This window comes from Furipterus horrens, unplaced genomic scaffold, assembly GCF_987537825.1.
Source record: "Furipterus horrens unplaced genomic scaffold, mFurHor1.1.pri manual_scaffold_11, whole genome shotgun sequence".
In the NCBI taxonomy this organism is placed as follows: Eukaryota; Metazoa; Chordata; class Mammalia; order Chiroptera; family Furipteridae; genus Furipterus; species Furipterus horrens.
The window spans coordinates 75,975,697-75,994,868 of record NW_028327181.1 but is presented as its reverse complement, the minus strand read 5'-3'; the positions used below and the strand labels follow the sequence as shown (position 1 = coordinate 75,994,868).

At 42.4% G+C, this 19,172-nt stretch overlaps 1 protein-coding gene and 1 long non-coding RNA gene across 3 annotated transcripts in view; one reads left to right on the top strand and one right to left on the bottom strand.

The window, feature by feature from the left end:
- Positions 1–244: 244 nt before the first annotated feature.
- LOC149998287 (uncharacterized) lies at positions 245–10,743 on the bottom strand. Of its 2 annotated transcripts, none has more exons than XR_016514132.1 (3): positions 9,658–10,743; positions 4,709–4,815; positions 245–1,284 (listed from the first exon to the last, which is right to left on the bottom strand). It is a non-coding gene; the product is annotated as an uncharacterized LOC149998287 (long non-coding RNA). The 2 variants fall into 2 exon arrangements; XR_016514133.1 differs by having other exon boundaries at positions 4,770–4,815.
- B4GALNT2 (beta-1,4-N-acetyl-galactosaminyltransferase 2 (SID blood group)) overlaps positions 9,611–19,172 on the top strand; it is a 43,704-nt gene continuing 34,142 nt past the window's right edge. Inside the window, exon 1 of the mRNA XM_090291956.1 lies at positions 9,611–10,558. Within this exon, the coding sequence (XP_090148082.1) occupies positions 10,545–10,558 (14 nt within the window). The 5' untranslated portion in view covers positions 9,611–10,544. The remainder of the gene's footprint in view (positions 10,559–19,172) is intronic.

Genomic DNA, 19,172 nt, shown 5'->3' with positions numbered 1-19,172 from the left:
ATTTTTGACATTTTGATTATAATGCGTCTTGGTGTGGTTCTCCCTGGGACCAGTTTATTTGGAACTCTCTGTGCTTCCTGGACCTGTAAGTCTATTTCCTTCCCCAAGTTAGGAAAATTCTGCTTCATTATTTTTTCACATAATTTTTCAATTTCTAGTTCTTCTTCTTCACCTTCTGGCAACCCTATAATTTGGATGTTGGCCCGCTTATAGCTGTCCCAGAGGTTTCTGAGCCTCTCCTCGTTTTCCTCACTTTTTGTTTCCTCTTTCCGCACTGGTTGTTTGCTCCTTCCCTATGTTCCGATTTGTTGATTTGATCCCTGGTTTTCCTTCCCTCACACTTGTTTCATATGTGTTTTCATTCATTTCAGCAGGACTAGTCATTCCTTCCCCATCTTTATTAAGATCCTCTGTTAGTTCTGTAAGCTGTCTTATAACTATAGCTCTGAACTGAGCCTCAGAAAGATTATATATTTGCTGGTGCGTTAAATCATGTATTTGTTGTCTGGTCAGCTTCGTGACTGGGATCTCTATCATTATCCCTGCCATCCTGACAGGTTTGTTTACCTCTCCTTCCTGGGCGGGGCTATCACCCCCCCTATGCTATCGGGGGCAGAGCCCTATGCACACATCACTACCTGGCGACCTTTCTTACCACACTGTGGCACTTTCTGTGGGGGTGGGGGTCCAAGATGGATTCCTGCCGTTCCCTCTCCGCTGAGAGACCAGGAGCCTCCTTCTCCGTCCCCATGCCCTCTGGGCCTCACAGTCCGAGGCAATGGGGGTCTGCCTTCCCAACATTGGAATCACGAGCTGACGGGTTTGGTCTGCAGCCAGGGGTGCTCCCAGGTGCTTCTCACCTCCCCTTAAATACTGGTGTCTGTGCTTACTGCCGTCCCACTGCCGGTCACTGCAGCTGTCGCCGCCTGCACAGCTTGACCTCTCTGCCCTGGCTTCGCCCCTCCTACCCGTCCAGACGAGCACCACTTGTTTATAATTCCATAGGTTGGACTTCCATGTAGCTTTATTTTCTGGAACTTCTGGTTGTTTCTGGTTTTCCGGTAGTTGTAGTCCTTCTTAGTTGTGGGGGGAGATGGAGCCTGTCAGTCTAGGCCTCCATCTTGGCTGGAAGCCTCTCTTCCCCTTAGGTATTAAATGTGTCCCAACGTCCAGGTGGCAACATCTTTTCTGGATGTGACAGGGACTGTGGACTGCCTTCCAGTATCCATTCTTTCTTTCTTCATGGCAGAACCTCAGTTTTATTCAGGCTGTCAATCAGTTCAGCTGAAAAAAGAGGAATAAAAAAATACCACATTTTCAGCCTATCTTAAAGCTAGTGAGGTCATATGACACAATTCTGGCCAATGAGATGTTAGTGGGAATCACTGGCTTATTAAGAAGGGGCAGATTCAACTGGGAGACTCAGTTGTTTGTACTTGGTCCTTCCTCCCTCCATCCAGAAATGTGGAGCTGATTGCTCCAACCTTAACAGTCAACGTGTGAGCATGAGGATGAAGCCTCACCCTAGGAATAGAGTGGAGAGCGGGAGAAATCTGGGCTCCTGGTGTTGTAAAGCCACCATCCCAACTCCAGATTACCTTCCTCTGGATTTCTTGTTATACAACATAAATGAAACTTCTAATGTGTTTAAGCCACGCTTTTGATAGTCTGTTTCTTGCAGAAGATCTCAATTCCTAACAGATGTTTAGTGTAACTCTTTCTTGGTGCTTGGCATGTGGACAGCTTAGCTGGGGCTCCGGCAGCTTTCCTGTAAGTTCCTGACTGTTAGAAGGACGTGTGTATAGGCTAAAACCAGGTCTATACAACCCTGAATAATGGGACAGCTGATCCTGGTTTGCTAATACTATATCAGAAGCTTTCCCTGTGCTGCAATTCAAAGTTCTGCTCCAGCTCACCACCTCTGCTTGGTCCTACTGCTACTCCCAGGCCTGGGACCTCACCACACTGCCAACAGGTACCCAGCCAAACTCTGGTATCAGCTTGGTTTCCTTAACTCTACCCATTTCTCTGTAAACAGTCCCTTATTTGAACTCCATTCAGTCAAACCCTTCTGAATGAGTCACATTTTACCTTTGAAATTGACATTCCCTGATGTATACAATTGTTTAAAGAAGTTTAAATATTAACAGTCCCTGATTGTTGTGGCTCAGTGGGTGGGGCGTGGTCCCACAGAGTGAAAACTCTCCATTTCGATTCCTACTCAGGACACATGTCTAGGTTGCGGGGAGCCAGGACCCCAGTTGGGGGCCTGTGAGAGGCAACTGAGCAATATTTCTCTTGCACACTGAAATTTCTCTCCCTCTCTTTCTCCTTCCCTTCCCCTCTCTATAAAAAATAAATAAATAAAATATTAAAAAAATAATAATCGAAGTTTCCTGGAATTTAGGATTAAAATTTACTGGTTTGCCTTGACCAGCATGACTCAGTTGGTTGACTATCATCCAGCAAAGCAAAAGGTCACCGGTTCAGTTCCTGGTCAGGGCACATTGCCTGGGTTGCAGGCTAGTCCCCAGTTGGGGTGCATCCAGGAGGCAATTGACAAATGTTTCTCTCACACATCAATGTTTCTCTCCCTCTTTTTCTCCCTCCCTCACCTCCCTCTAAAAATAAATAAATAAAATCTTAAAAAATTAAGGTTTAATTATTAATAGAAATAAAAGTCTTAGCTGACTTTTGCCACAATAGTGCTGTATAACAAACCACCCCAACAATGCTTACAAGAAACATTTATTCTCAAGATCTTGGGTCCAGAAATCAACTATGGTTTAGCAGGTCCAGGCTGAGCTCAGATGGGTGACTCTACTCTATCCTGCTGTCTACCTAGGCTTGACTCCAGACCACATGTTTGGTTTGGATCTGCTTCTTGGTTTTTTTCTAGAGCCAAGGCTGAAGGAGACAACAGCTACCTGGGCATGTTCTTCTAATGGCAGATCATTTTAACTCAGAAAAAAAAAAGTCAGTTCAGCCCTGGCTGGTGTGGCTCAGTGGATTGAGTGCCAACCTGTGAACTGAGAGGTGACTGGTTTGATTCTCATTCAGGGCACATGACTGGGTTGTGGGCCAGGTCCCCAGTTGGGGGTGAGCAAGAGAAAGCAGATCCATGTATCTCTTGCACATTGATGTTTCTCTCCCTCCCTTCCCCTCTCTCTCTAAAAAAAAAAAAAAAGTAAATAAATAAAATCTTAAAAAAAAAGTCAATCCACACAAACATATTTCAGCCTTGTCTAACATCCCTTTAGCTAAAGCAAATGTTATAGCTAAGTCCCACGTTGCAGGGCATGGCCCATCCTGAGGCCATGACAAATGTGATGTGTAACTCTAATACAGCAGAGTGAAGTATTGGAACCAATAATTCATTCCATCACAACTAATAAAATCTGTCCATTGTTTGTTATTGCAGTTGTCCCCATTTGTTCCACTTTTGCCCTCGTTTACCCTCTCCGCCTCAGTCAATCCCCACACCATTGTCTGTGTCCATGGGTCATGCATGTATGTTCTTTTGCTAATCCCTTCACCTTCTTACATCCAGTTCCCTGCCCCTTGCTCCTACAGCTGTCAGTCTGTTCCATCTATTTATGCCTCTGTTTCTGTTTTGTTCTTTAGTTTATTTTGTTCATTAGATTCCACATATAAGTGAGATCACATGGTATTTGTCTTTCACTAACTGGCTTATTTCACTTAGCACAATAGTCTCCAGGTCCATCCATGCTGTCGCAAAAGGTAAAAGTTTTTTTTTTACTGCTGCATCATATTCTATTGTATAATGTACAAGTTTTTTGATCCACTCATCTACCAATGGGCACTTATGCTGTTTCCAAATCTGGGCTACTGTAAATAACACTGCATGTTGAATACAGAGCTACATTTGTGACTCACAAAATTTAATATTAATTTAAACCTTAGAAATCACAAAGAGACTTTTCAATGCATAGGAGCTGCCATTCAGATAATAATTGCTAACACTTACTATAGAAGTATTATTTCCTAATAATACTTTGTGTTTGAAGCACTTGAGTGCACTTTGTACATGTATTAACTCACTCAATTCTTAAAACAACCTCATGAAATAGGTGCTATTATCATCTGCATTCTTATAACTGAGAATACTGGGGCACAGGACATTAAATAACTTATCCGCGGTCAACACAGCAGGTAAGGGGCAGAAGAAAAGCAAGGCTCTGGAGTTCATCTTTTAACCAGTATATTATACTGCTTCTTGAAGGCATCCAGACAATTCAGAAGACAATTAAGAAGAAATTTTCAGCCCCGGCTGGTGTGTCTCAATGGATTGAGTGCCAGCCTGTGAACCAAAGGGTCGCCAGTTCGATTACCAGTCAGGGCATGTGCCTGGGTTTTGGGTCAGGTCCCCAGTTGGGGGTATGCGAGAGGCAACCGAATGATGTATCTCTCGCACATCAATGTTTCTCTTCCTCTCTTTCTCCCTCTCTTCCCTCCTCTCTAAAAATAAATAAATTAAAAAAATTTTTTTAAAGAAGAAATTTTCAGCCTCTTAAGTCATGCTGTTTTTGCCTCAGTCCACATAAATGATGTACTTCTTGACTGCCAGGCTCAGGCTGAATCCAGCAGAGTAGCACCCTTGACTTTTGTCCTTGCTTCATTGTTCCAGACTTGGCCCTGGTCCTTCCTGGCTGTCTGTCTCTTCTGCACCTCTCCCATACTCACTAACCTGAACACTCCCCTACACCCAGGCAGCACAGGGGAGGTGTAGGGCTTTAGATCCAACAGACCTGGCTCCAATCCTTCTGTGTCCAATCCTTGAGTTTCAGTTTCCTCCTGTGAAAATGAGAAAGATGCAACACTGAAGGCTTGAGATTGTTCTGAGCATCAAACAGTATAATAAAATTCATTCAACTAGGAGCCAGCCCCTATGCTAGGGATACAGTGGAGAGCAAGACTGAAGTGGTACTGCTTTTCAGTGGACATGGGAAACAGGCAGCAAACACACACACACACACACACACACACACACACATATACAATTACAAACTCTGTCCAGGACTGTGACCAGAAAATACCGGGACACCAAAAGAGGAATCTGACCTGGTCTAAAAGAGGCCATTTTGAGGATGTGACATTGAATCAGAGACATAAAAGCCAGACAAAAGCAACATGCGACTGTGGAAGAGTCTTTCTTAGACAGGGGACAGCATGTGAGAGCCTGAATAATCTTCAGGGCTCTGAGATTCTAACACAATCTGCTCAGGACCTTCCTCCTTTGAGAGCACAACTCAGCACACTCATAGCTTAATTCTCATTCTGGAGCAAATGACACCACTTCCTTTTTCCTTGAGTTTATGGTAAGCCAGGTGTTGTGAGAGATAATCAGAGGACTCCTTGTTGACTCTTGAGTTGGACCGGGGATCCTCACCCCTGTCCTGTCCTTGGAATATATCTTCCACCCCACCATTCTCACAGTGGGAGCTGCTCCAAGGAGCCTTAAAGAAAGGTGTTGTTGAGACCACCTGGACAGTATATATGATGGACCCCACTGAAGGCCTCTATGTAAACTTTAAGACTCTGGTGGGTGAATGCGAAGATCTACTCATTTTGTAGCCACCCAAGACAAGCCTCTCATGTAAGAGTCCTTGTTTATTAAACCGGCCACTTACCAAGAGAAAAGCAGTTAGTTACCTATAAGGAAGCTCCCATAAGACCTTCAGCTTGTTTCTCAACAGAAACTTTACAGGCCAGAAGGGGTTGGCACAAAAAATATAAAGTGACGAAAAGCAAGAACCTACAACCAAAATCACTCTACCCAGCAAAGCTATGATTTAGAATCAAAATACAGATAAAGAGCTTCCCAGATAAGAAAAACTAAAGGAGTTTATCATCACCAAACCAGTATTATAAGAAGTCTTAAAGGTTCTTCTTTGAGAAGGAAAAAAAGATAAAATATATGAATAATAAAATGGTAATGAGTATATATCTATTAATAATTATAATTACTTTATATGCAAATGGATTAAGTGCTCCATTCAAAGGACATATAGTGGGTGGCTGGATAACAAAAGAAGACCCTTACATATGCTTTGTCTACAAGAGGCTCACTTCAGATTGAAAGATACACATAGACTGAAGATGGAGGATGGAGGAAGATGTAACAACGAAAAAAGCTGGGATAGCAATACTTACTCCAGACAAAATAGATTTTAAAACAAAGTCTATAATGAGAGACAATAAAGGTCCAGCCATTCCACTTCTGGGTATTTAACCGAAGAAACCCAAAACACTAAATTGAAAAGACATATGCATCCACATGTTCATTGCAGCATCATTTACAACGGTCAAGATAGATGAGTGGATAAAGAAGAACTGCTACATATAAACAACGGAATATGACTCAGCCATAAAAAAGGATGAAATCTTGCCATCTACAACAATATGGATGGACTTAGAAGGTACTGTGCTGTGAAATAAATCAAACAGGGAATGACATATGCTATATAATTTCACTTATATGTAGAACTTAAAAAACAAAACAAAAGTGAACAAGCAGAACTGAGATAGACTCCAAGATACAGAGAATATTTTGACAGTTGCCAGATGGGAGGAGAATTGGAAGGATGGTGAAAAAGATAAAGGGATTAAGAAGTACAAATTGGTAGTTACAGAATAGTCATGGGGAGATAATAAAGTACAGCATAAGGAAAATAGTCAATAATATTGTAATAACTGTGTATGGTGTCATATGGGTACTGGATTTACTGGGGTATTGCTTAATAAGTTACATAATGTCTAATCACTGGGTTATACACCTGAAACTAATATAATATTATATGTCAACTATAACTGAAAAGTAAAAAGATGATTTTAAAAATAAATTCTGTAATTACCTTATGAATAGCATAATTAAATTGCGGGACATTGTCACTTGTGATATAACATTAAGAAAAGGTTAACTTAAAAAAAAAAAAACACACTGCCTTTCTGGAGTGGTCTGCCTCTTTGTTTGGTCTTTCCTTGCCCTCCATGGACATGGCCCATTTGTAAACTTACACCAGGGTTTTTTGTCCCTGCTTCAGTCTTCCGAGCAGTTGACCCCCATCTTTCTTTCTTTCTTTCTTTCTTTCTTTCTTCCTTTCTTTCTTCCTTTCTTTCTTTCTTTCTTTCTTTCTTTCTTTCTTTCTTTCTTTCTTTCTTTCTTTCTTTCTTTCTTTCTTTCTTTCTTTCTTTCTCTCTCTCTCTCTCTCTCTCTCTCTCTTTCTCTCTCTCTTTCTCTCTTTCTCTCTTTCTCTCTTTCTTTTTTTCTTTCTTTCTTTCTTTCTTTCTTTCTTTCTTTCTTTCTTTCTTTCTTTCTTTCTTTCTTTCCTTTTTTTCTTTCAACAAACATTTACTGAACATCAGCAAGGACTGATTTGAGAATGAGGAAGGTCTATTGACTCAATGCAATCATTTACTCAGTCGATGATGAGTGCCTACTCTGAGCAGTTCTGCTGTGAAGTTCTGGAAATAAAAAAGTGAATAGAACAGCCTTGGCTGGGTGGCTCATTTGATTGGAGTATCATCCTGTATACCAAGAAGATCTTGGAGTTGATCCCCGGTATGGGCACATACAGGAGACGACAAATCAATGTTTCTCTCTCACATCGATGTTTCCTTATCTCTTCCTCCCTTACTTTCTCTCTAAAATCAATAAGCATATCCTCGGCTGAGTATTAAAAAGAAAGTGAATAGGACATAGTTACATTCCTCTGGAGCCCAGAAGTTGCTATCAGACACCAATACCTTGGTAGAGGGTTGGAAATCATTTGACTTCTTTCTTCCCTAAGTGTTCCTCCTCTTGACTGAGAGCACTGTTTTAATTGTACCAGGATACAAAGCTCAGATATGTTCCAGGTTATGTAGCTGAGTTCCCTGTGGGCCACTAGAAGCTTCTCCCACAAGGGACGAGTAGACAAGAGCCCGATTGTCAAGGATAAAGAATTTGCCTTTTGGTTCAGCGACACCAGTGCCAGCCTGGAGTGGCTGGGATGATCAAGCACAGAGGAGATTCAAATTACATAAGAACTGGCTGATTTGTCAAAGTGACGGCCAGAAATGGGTCAGCAGCCCATTCACCCTAGGGAGAAGTGCAAGTGTTGTCATGCTGGTAAAACAGTAACCAGCCATAGTGAAAAAGTTTCAGGTCATCCACTGGGAAAAGCTACCCTTGGGCTGACCCCAGACAGCACCTCGAGTGTGATGTGCACAGGCCTAGCCGCCCTCAGGGCTCCAGGCAGTCTTGAGAGGCCATTTCTTCTCTGTGATGTAGGGCTCTGTTTGGCTTGGCTGGGCTCTGTATCTTGGCTCCCAAGGACTACAGTATGGCTGCCATCGGAATGGGTGTTAGCAAATTCTCACTTAGCTAACTTTCCCTTCTTGCCAGTCACACTCAGGGCAGAGAGAGGCACAATCACAGAGAATTCACCTTGGAACTGAATCCACAGGTCAGGACACTTCTGTAAGGCAGAAGGTAAGGTTGAATTAACCTCATCCCCACTTCAAAGTCACAAGAGTTTTCCCATTTTGATAGAGCTGGTGAGGCAGGGTGTACAGGGGAGCCAGCACTGACTGGCCTTAAGGACCCAACTCCCGGGTGCGAGTCCTAGCTCTGATCCTGGCCAGAAAAGTTTGAACAAGTCATGAAATCTTTCCTAAGCTGATTCTTCACATGTGTGAAGCAGCTCACAGTGTTATTAGGAAGGTTGAATTAAGGAGGATAATGTATATGAAACTGCTTTGTAAGCACTGAGGTCACTTTACTACATGGACATGGTTAAGTACAATGCTTTGCTGCTTAGTGTTGTCCAGGGAAGCATAACATCCCTCTCAGAGCCGTTTCTAGAAAGCAGTTGTATGCAACTGCTACTTCAGAGCCTCCCCTCCAGCAGGGCTTTTCTCTTTTCTGCTGGCTGCCGAGAGGCTCAGAGCTGAGTTTGAGACTCACCTGCACCAAGGCTGTAGTCTGTCTGGCATTTCTTTCTAATTACTTTCCTGACTTATTTGGTCCGATTTGTTTTTTTCTCATTATTTACACCACCTTGTATTTGATGTATCTCTGTCTTAAATTCTTTTGAGGACAAAGCAGGCTATATAATTAAGAACATATGTATACACATAGAAACACTCGTTACTTTGCATGCCATTGTTTTGCCTACTTTAAAAATATGTCATGTTTGCAGCTTAGGCTGGGTCTCAGAAAAATACAATACAATCACACCTGCGATAAGGCACAGGAAAGCACTCAGCACCGCATCTGGCTTGTGAAAAGGTTCCTGCAAATGCTAATTTCATCGGAAATTCAGCAGACTCTTCCAGGCATTAACTGGCTGCGGGGGTCTGTTAGAGGGGTTCAACCCACTCCAGCTTTCCTCCCGGCAGCTTCTGCCAGAACAATTCCGGTGGAGTAAGGGGTGAAGTGAAGTGTGGAGGCAGCGCAAAGGCTGAACTTGGTGACCCAAGTGTAAGGGGAGGGCTGGGTGGGGGTGGAGGAAGGGACGGGGTGAGAAGGCTCAGGGACTGTAAACACAGCTTAGCTGGGAAGGAAAGGAAGGGGCAGTAGTGGTAAGGGATCTAGAAGTGGGCACAGGGATTTTATTGTTCTTTCAAGGTCGAGAGAGAACTCCGATTACCCACCGAGGAGAAGGAGAGGAGGTGCCAGCTAGAGGCTGGGAGGTCTGGCGAGCAGCGCAGGGGCCCGAACTGCAGCCATCGGGCAGGGTGCGCAGTGTGCTGACTGGCTCCGGCAAGAGGAGGGAGAAGGGAGACAGGTGTCGCCATGCGCTCCTGGTCCTCGCGGGGGCACGTGACCGTTCTCCTGTGCGGCCTCCCTGGGTCCGTGACCATTCAGAGGTTTGGGTAAACCGCTGAGTCCACGGGGTCCTCCGCAGAGAGCCCCCCTTCTATGAACTCGGACCTCCAACGCTGTGGAGTGGGACGGGCTTGGGGGCTCCGCGATAGCGGGGCAGAAAGCGCTCCACTAGCCACGCGAGCTTCCAAGTCACCTAGAGGCGGTTAGAATCCCAGCTCCACTTACTAGCTGGTCACTCCCACTTTGCCTCAGTTTCCACGTCCTAACAGTGGGGCTAATAACGTTACACACCTCTTAGGGCTGTTGTGACGAATAAATGGCACAACGTAAATGAAGCGTTTAGTGCGGAGCCGTACCTAGGATCATACAACAGGGACTGTGGTCATTGTTGTCACCTTTTCCAGCTCTCCAGGGCTGCTCGCTCTGAAGTTTGGTTGCCCCCAAACGACGGTATAGATGTTTGGGCAGATTGGCTGGCACCACGCTGGGCTCACCGAAAGAACCAGGAGGCGGGCGCGGTGGTGGTAGAGGTGGTGACGTGGGACTTGGGGACCGACCCGAACTCTCACGCCTCCTCCACCTGCCCTGCTCCCAGAGAATTTGCTGGCGCTGTTGCCAGGACCTGACAGCCGGCGGGGTGACTGCCCGGCTCTGCTCCACCAGTTCGCCCCGCTCTGCCTCGCTCTGCCGGTCCGAGGCGGCGTGGTTCAGAATGACCTTGTGCGGGTGAGTGTTACCCGGGCACAGAAAAGGAGGAGGTCAAACTTGGCCAGCCCCGCGCCATCGGAGAGTGGCCAGATGTGGGGGCTGCGAACGCCAGGGCAGGGGGAGGCAAGACTTGGTCTTTAAATTCAGTCCAGTCGGTCCCCCCACCCCCACGCAGGGGGGCAGCGAGAAGGGGACCGTGCCTAGTGACGCTGTTGCTGTGCCCCTGGGGAACACTGGTTTTCCAGTTAAAAAATTTGACTTGGAGACGGAGAGTGCCTCTCCTGACCCGGAGCGCAGGGTTCTGAGCTCTCGTTGGAACCCAGAGGCTCTGGGCTTCTTTTCTGCAGTCGGGACCGATCGTCTCGTGGACGTGGGTCCCCCACCCGCGGGCTCTGGACGGTTGGGGAACTGAGGCTACGTCCTTTCTGTGGCTCCAGAAAACACCCGAACAGGCAGGATTTTGGAAAGTCTATTTCCAGGTGCATTCGCACAGCCTTACCGCAGAGCGAACATCCTCTCCGTGTCCCCGAGGAGCGCTAGCGGGCCTCTAAGGAGAAGCATAATCATTAATGGGAGGGAGGAGACTTGGAGGTCTACCTTAATGCTTACAAGCTACTTAGAAGGATCAGAAATACAGCTTGCGCCTTTTTATTCTCAAGTTTCTCTTTTCTTTGTAGAACAGTTATTTAGTACTGACAAAGAAGTCATCTTTTGAAAACATGTTGGTGAGATGGTGTTTATGAGCGTTAAAAGGAAGTTGACTCTGTACGGAGGATGAGACCAAAAGAGGGCAAGGGAAGCAGCCCTCAAATTGATGTTGTTTGCTAACTTCATGTCTACTATCTTAAGGCTGCTGGCTGGTGTGACCTCGGGGAAACTGAAGTTCCTCTGAAGAAACTTCTTTTAAACTTTCCCTTGCTTCTAAATTTTCTTTTTCATTTAAAAAGTCTGATTTTGACATGGATACTTTTGATTTTGTCCTTCTAAGATGAGGTAGCCCAATAAACAATGGGGAAAAAGTTGACTTGGAGGTCTACCTTAATTTTCATAAGCTACGAAGAAGGGTCAGGAATACGTTTTGTGCCTTTTTCTCCAAAGTTTCTTTTCCTTGTATTTTTCAAAACTAGAGCGATCATTTGATACTGACTAGGAAGTCAGTTTGCAAAAATGCAGAAACATGTTTGTGAGATAATGTTTCATAAGCATTTTAAAAAGCACACAGTGTACAGCAGATGAAACGCCCCAAGACATTCTCCCCTACCCAGGAAACGATTTAGTGCTTTGCAGTAAGCTCAGTACATCCTTGTTGGTAAATTCCTTTCCTTTCCTACGCTATGGAGCACCTATGTGTTATGCATAAGTCCTGCTCTAGATGGTCCCAGCAGTGCTCACAGCGGAGCCTTTTGAAGAAAGACAGTGTTATAATGAATGGCAACACTATATTTGTTTATATTATATTTAATATTTTAATATTTTCAAAAACACTCTCTCTTCTGATACAGCAAGCAGCCCAATAAAATATAAAGGTTAATTATTAACCGTATTTTAGAGATAGGGAAACCGAGGCTCCAAGTACCTTGTGATTTGCCAAAGATCACAGAGGAAATAAGGAGCAGGGTAGGGCTTGAACTTTGGTCTTCAGACTCTAAATCCTTAGCCTAATAAGTTTAGTACTTAATTATTCTTCCTAACTTATTTTATTTTTTTAATTATTTTTTTTCCATTTTTTAATTGTTGTTCTATTACAGTTGTCCCATCTTTCCCCCATTGTGCCCCCCTGCCCCGTCCACCTCCTCCCTCTCCCACAGTCAATCCCCACCCTGTTGTCCCTGTCCATGGGTCATTAACATTAGTTCCTTGACTAGACCTTTCCCCTTCTTCCCCTACTTCTCCCCCTCCCTCCTCTCCCCTGGTCGCTGTCAGTCTGTTCCTTGTTTCCATGCCTCTGGTTCTCTTTTGCTTGTTTGTTTGGTTCATTAGGTGCCTGTATTAGGTAAGATCATATAGTGTTTTTCTTTCACTGCCTTAAAACCAATGCTTTTTGATTGTGTAGGACATTTTATTCATAATATTTCATTCAATGAATATTTGATAACCCTACTATGTGCTAGATATTGTACTAGATGCCGGGAATGAGCTGTTCAAACCTTCTGGAGAAGTGGCAACTGTCGCATATTTGACATCATCAGCTGATCATGTTTAACCTCCCTCCTCTATAGAATAGAATTATTTTCTATAATAATCAGTAATAATGATTATTCCCTTGCTTTTTTATTTCATTTTAAGACAAAAATAGGCTACATTTTTAAAAGACACTCAAATTGGGTAATATATTTTATGTATGACTTAAAACCCTCACATAACAAACAAACTGTACATACAAACTGTAAAGAGCCCATAGAAGTCACTTGTGTGTGAGCTCTGCCGAAGTTAGTGGTGTTTTAGGATTCCATCTAGTATATGCATACTCTGATTAAAGTCACTCTGTATAGCACCAATTCTTTATAATACTGTCTCTAAAACATTTTGTTAAATAAAAAAGCAAAATGATCCTTTTCAATATATACTTAATGTATACTTTTATACACTTACTCCAGGACTGGAGATAGTGTTACCATACTTCACCTAGTAAGTTTCCTTATGCCACACAATCCACCATCTCAACCAAAGGGGGCATCACTGCACCATCATGAGTTCAGTATGGTTCTCTACTGTGGCTCGTTACCCAATGAATGGCCTCTTCCTGCTATTCATTTTAGCCTGTGGACAGTCACGATCCACAATGGCTCATGAAAGTGGGCAGATAGTGGAGCTGGACTTGACAAAGAAACTGAGAAAGGATATAACATGATGCTAAAATGCCAGTTTTATGAAGGCTCAGTGTGTTCTTAATGAAATGGTTGTCAAAACAGAGGGTTAAGACCAGTGAGTAATTAGGGATTTATCAAAGTTGTGCAATAGTGTATTTCTAAGTATGGCTTTTTAGCTGCTTTCCAGAGGCTTTGATATGTGACATTTTCATTATCACTTAAGCCAGACTATTGTCTAACTTCCACTGAGATTTATTCTTTGGCCCATGGTTATTTAGAAGTGTATTTCTGAATTTCCAGAAACAGGAATTTTCTAGTTATATCATTGTTGTTCACTGCTAACTTAAATGCGTGGAGGGGCAGGCAGAAAATATACTCCATATTATTTAAATTCTTTGAAATTTTGGACACTTGTTTTATGACCCAGAACTTGTTCAATTATTGTAAGTGTTCTGTGTATGTTTGAAAAGAACATCTATTTTACAGTCACTACCTGCAGTGTTCTATCTACGTTCATTTACATCAAGTTTGCCGACTGGTTCAAATCCTTACTAATTTTTTGTTTGCTTGCTCTATTAGTTAGGCAGGGCAGTATGTTAAAATCTCTCAAACTTATAGTGGATTTGTCTATTTCTTATTGTAATTCTATCAGTATTTTGCTTTATATCTTGAGAATAAGGAATTATAATACCTTCCTCTGAACTGAATATTTTATAACTTTGAAATATTCCCCTTTATCTGTGGTTTTGGCTTTTTGCCTTACAATGCTACTTCATTGGATACTAATATAGAGATAGCAGCTTTATCTTGGTTACAATTAGTATAGTTATATATGTTTTTACTCTCAGAGTGTCTGTATCTTTGTGTTTTAGATATTTCTCTTACAAACCACATATAACTGGGCTTCTCTTTTTCCTTTGGTCTGACTAGCTTTGTGTTCTAATTGGAGCACTTATTCAGTTTATATTTATGTAATTGTTGATACACTATACGATTTATTTCACCCTGGCTGGTTTGGCTCAGTGGATTGAGCGTCGGCCTGCGAGCTAAGTGTCGCTGGTTCGATCTTCCAGTCAGGGCACATCAGAGAAGGAAAACTCTGACTCCAAAAAACCTCCGCTGCCTTGCGGCACACCTCTTCAGGGGAAAGGCTAAGGGAGTAAACCCCGACAGAAAATCCGGAGCCGGAGTCCCTAAGGCGGTTGGACGTTGTAGTCAACACCGGCAACTCCTGCGGCGCACCTGAAGCCAAGCTGTATTGACTCCGTCTTTCCCTTGGACCCTTCAGCTGCGAAGAGAGGGGGGTCTGCTGCATGGGCAACAGCAGACCCTCCATATCACCCTGCCCAGGCTCTGTAGCTTCAGCTTCACTGGAGAGGACACTCCAGCGTCATCGTAAGATGTCGATTCAACACGGGAGGAGACAGATACCGTGTCACTCCCGAGTCGGACTGCACAGCCATTCTCGGCGGTGCAGATAGACTCTTAAGAAGCTACACCATCGTCTCTCGAGACGGACGGCTGCCGCCGCCGCCGCCGCCGCCGATATGATTTGTTTCAGTCTAACATCTCATTCAGTGCTTTCTATTTTTTCTACCGAATCTATGTTCTTCTTTCTTTCTTTCCTTGCATTTTTTGGTATTTTTTTTATTACTCCATTTTCCTGTCAGTTGAATTAAAAGTTATTCAATATTTGTACTATTTCCATAGTAGTTACATTATAGATCATAACATACTCTTGACCTATCAAAGTATAAAATTACTTGGTATTTCTAATCCTCTTCCTAAACAATGCTAAGACCTTAGAACACTTTTAGTTTATTTATTGCCTTTCCTAACATGTTATTATTTTACTATTTTTATTCTATTGTATTTTAAATCAAACAAACAGTGTTATTGTTTTATGCAGTCAATAGTTATCCAACTTTACCCACTTGCCTTCTTTATTTCTCTTTATTGTTTCCTTATGACCTGCCCTCTGGGATGATTTGCTTTTGGTTGCTACATTAGTGCAAATATGCTGGTGACAAATTTCCTCCAGCATTGTTCACCCTTCTCCAAGGTGCTGCAGCCCATTGGTGTTCTAATGCAAATTAAAGGGGATTCACCAGAACCCCCCACCCCCACCTCCACCCACGGTGGATCCCGAACTCTAATATTTATTCCTCTAGCCCCAGGAGGCTGAGAAAAGCATGCTTAGCCTATGAGCTACTCCGTCACCCCTCCGCAGGAAGCAGCAAACACATCCAGAGGAAAAGTAGCCTCCACCCTTACTTCTATTATCCCTCAAATCCTAGCTAAGTAATTCACTATGTTGGCAACCATCTGGTCTCTTTAAACAGATTTCTTTTTTTTTTTTTTTTTTTTTGTCCAGCTTTTCTAGCTGTCATCAGTGGGAAAGTTGATCTGAATTGCATGGTCCCCCATTATAGGAGGCAGAAGTCCGTTTTGCCCCTGAGGCTCTTAGATGAGCCAGTAGAGGAGGTGGAAGTTGATGAGACTGTTTTTGGACTTTCCGCTGGTCACAGCAAGGGTGGAGTATGGCCAATTTTAATTCAGTTTAAGAAAATAAAGAAAGGTGATATTGTTTGTACTCTTAGTACACAATGAAACACTGAAACAATTCACAGTCATTACATATATATATAATTTGAATGGGTTTCTGTTAACTTGCAACCAAAAATTCCTGACTAAAATATCCAAAAGCAGTATGTATATACTGTATTACTTTTGCCCACGATCTCACCAAACACTTTGGTTATTAATAGGCATTAAGTGCTACCTCAAAGTTATTTTTAATTTCAATATTCTTAACTTACAAGTGAGAACAAACATTTTCCTATGTGTTCACCTACTACTTACATTTATTGTGGGGTCAGTCATTTCTTCGTATCTCTGTCCATTTATTAATTGGTATCTGAATTAAGATGAAAACTTTGCTCTTGTAGTAGCCCTTTTAATCTCAGTGTTGATTTTCACCATGCAGACATTTTAAAAAGTTCTAATGCACACACAGAGATGAAGCACACAAAAATCGAGACTGGCTTCTTCGGCAAAAGAACTATTGGGGCTGCTGGTTAACCGGCTTCCATGGTTTGCAGAGAGAGCTTGACATCAGGTCCATCCCTGCTAGGGTACAAGAGTCCCTCGGGGCAAAGAGGACCACCATCTTCTGACTCAGCACTGGGCTGCCCTTCAGTCTCTGCCTGGCTCCAAAGCTCTGTATCTGGACTAGGAGAACTGCTTGGCAGAATTAAACAGCGGCACATGGCTGATACAGATGACTGACTCATTTCCTTATTTCTCACTGACTCCTGAATGTTTTTCAAAAATGGCCCAACAAGAATAGCAGAGCCATACAATTATAATTTTAAAATGCCCACTTAGGCACAAAAACGGTACAGTTTTAACAGTGCAGAACATTTGTAGTTATCTAGTAAAAATCCAGCTGTTGAACATTTTATTGGCAATCTAACCACACAGTTCCTATTAATGACTACATTAAAATGCTGTCCTAAGACGCTATCCCTCTCTGGAATCAGGCTTGTGTCAGGTTGCCTTGCTCTGAGAAATCACCTAGAGAACAGTCTAGAATTTTACACCAGGTTTATTGAAGGAAGAAGGGAAAGAGGATTGGAGGAAAGAGGAAACTCCCAGTCTAATTCAAGGGCCCATATGAGCAAGGAGCAAGGAAAAGAGAGAAGAGGAAAGGGGGAATGAAAATTCCCACTCACCCACAAAGAAAGGCCTGTAAAAATTACCTGCCTGTGTGTTTGGAGGCGCCCGACTCCACACTTTTCCGAACATACATTTCGGTTAGGGTGAGTTTACCCAGCAACACTTTACATCTCCCTGCTTTTCCTCCATCAGGCCAGTCAACATGTGGTGCTAAGTCTATCAACAATTCTTGGCACCAACAAAGTCCATTTTTATTTCCTATGGGAGGGGCTAGGTCCAGGTTATTTTGCATATGGTTCATTTGCATACATCAAAAATCCCAGGGATGGGATGGTCTAGCTGCCGCCTTGTTCTGACAGTTTGATAAAAAGAACTCTAAGCTGAGACAGGTCTGATCAGATGGTCAAACTTGAAGTAAAGGTCTATTTTCTACCACTGTTTCTGTGAGTTGATTACTTCAAATATATCTATCTTTTTCTTTTTCCTTTATTTTTTAAACCTGACTGAGAATATGTTTTTATTGATTTTAGAGAGAGAGAAGGGGGTGCAGAGAGTAGAGAGTAACGTCAATGTGAGAGAGAAACATAGATCTCATACATGCCCCAGCTGGGATCAATCCTGCAACCTTCTGGTGCACCAGACAATGCTCCAAACAACTGAACCACCTAGCCAGAGCATGTTCATATTTTCCTGAATACCATTTTAGGAAATCAGATGGCCACAATTAACAACTGATGTGTGTCATTTCAGATATTTTTTCTGCGATTATACACTTCAAATTCACATGTGGTCTAGTATACAGACCAATAAAGTTTTAGTTTGAGGACTCATACTATACTTTCTATGTATATTCAGCCATTTGCTTTTTTGAAAATTTAGAAATGCATTTCATTATTTTAAAAAATATTTTATTTATTTATTTTAGAGAGAGGGGAAGGGAGGAAGAAAGAGAAGGAGAGAAACATCAATGTGCAAGAAATACATCGATCAGTTGCCTGTTGCAGGCCCGCAACTGGAGACCTGGCCCACAACTCAGGCATTTGCCCTGACTGGGAATTGAACCGATGACCTTTAGGTTCACAGGCTGGCACTCAATCCATTGAGCCACACCAGCCAGGGCTCATTATTTTTTATTTAGATGTTTAAGCTCTCACACTAGGATTTAACAAGGGGATGCACGCTGGAGAAATCCGAAGAACTATAATCACACATTCTCAGCATAAATATATGATTGAACTTATATCAATATACATCACATTTTATCAAATACATAATAAAACAAATTAGCAAGTATCCAAATATTACACTTCACAGCTCAAAAGGCATCTATTAATGCCTGTTTAATTGATTATCAGAAGCTCACCTTTTTTTAAAGAGAAATTGGGAAGAAAGGGAAAATAATCACACTTCAAACAAAAATAATTGTGGTAAGTCCTAGCCAGTGTGGCTCAGTTGATCGAGTATCATCCCGCAAACTGGAAGGTTGCCAGTGTGAGTCCTGTTCATGGCATGTGCCTGGGTTGCAGGTTCAGTCCCTGGTTGGGGAAACCAATTGATGTTTCCCTCTCACATTGATGTTTCTCTCTCCCTTTTTCTCCCTCACTTCCCCTCCCTCTAAAAACAAATTAAAATATCTTTAAAAAATAATAGTGGCAAGCAACTTCTAAGGTACAAAAACATTACAAGATGTTCAAAATTTTTATGATTTAACCTTGCATTAACAAAGCATCACTATCTTCTGAAAATATTTACTAAAGGATATGTTCTACATGTTCTGCTCAAGACAAAGGCAACATTTTATTTAAAATATTAATAGTCTTGCTCATTTTTTTCCAGGCCCTTCCTGTTAAGTTATACTCCAAATGCAAACATTCAATTAATTACCTGTAAAGGTGTTTTGTCTGACGGCATTAAAGACAGTTGCTTCTGTAAAATGTCAATTTTCAAAATGGAGGTTTTCAATAACAGCACAAAATGAAATTTGTAGAAAGAAAAATAATCACTGTAAGATTTGGTTAAAATCCAACACAAATTAATGGTTGCATCGATCTGATTATACTGGTACAAATGTGGAAGATTTAACATAAAACAAACAGACCAATTACTGTACAAGCCCTTCTTTCTGTGTTTGAAATGACTGAAGG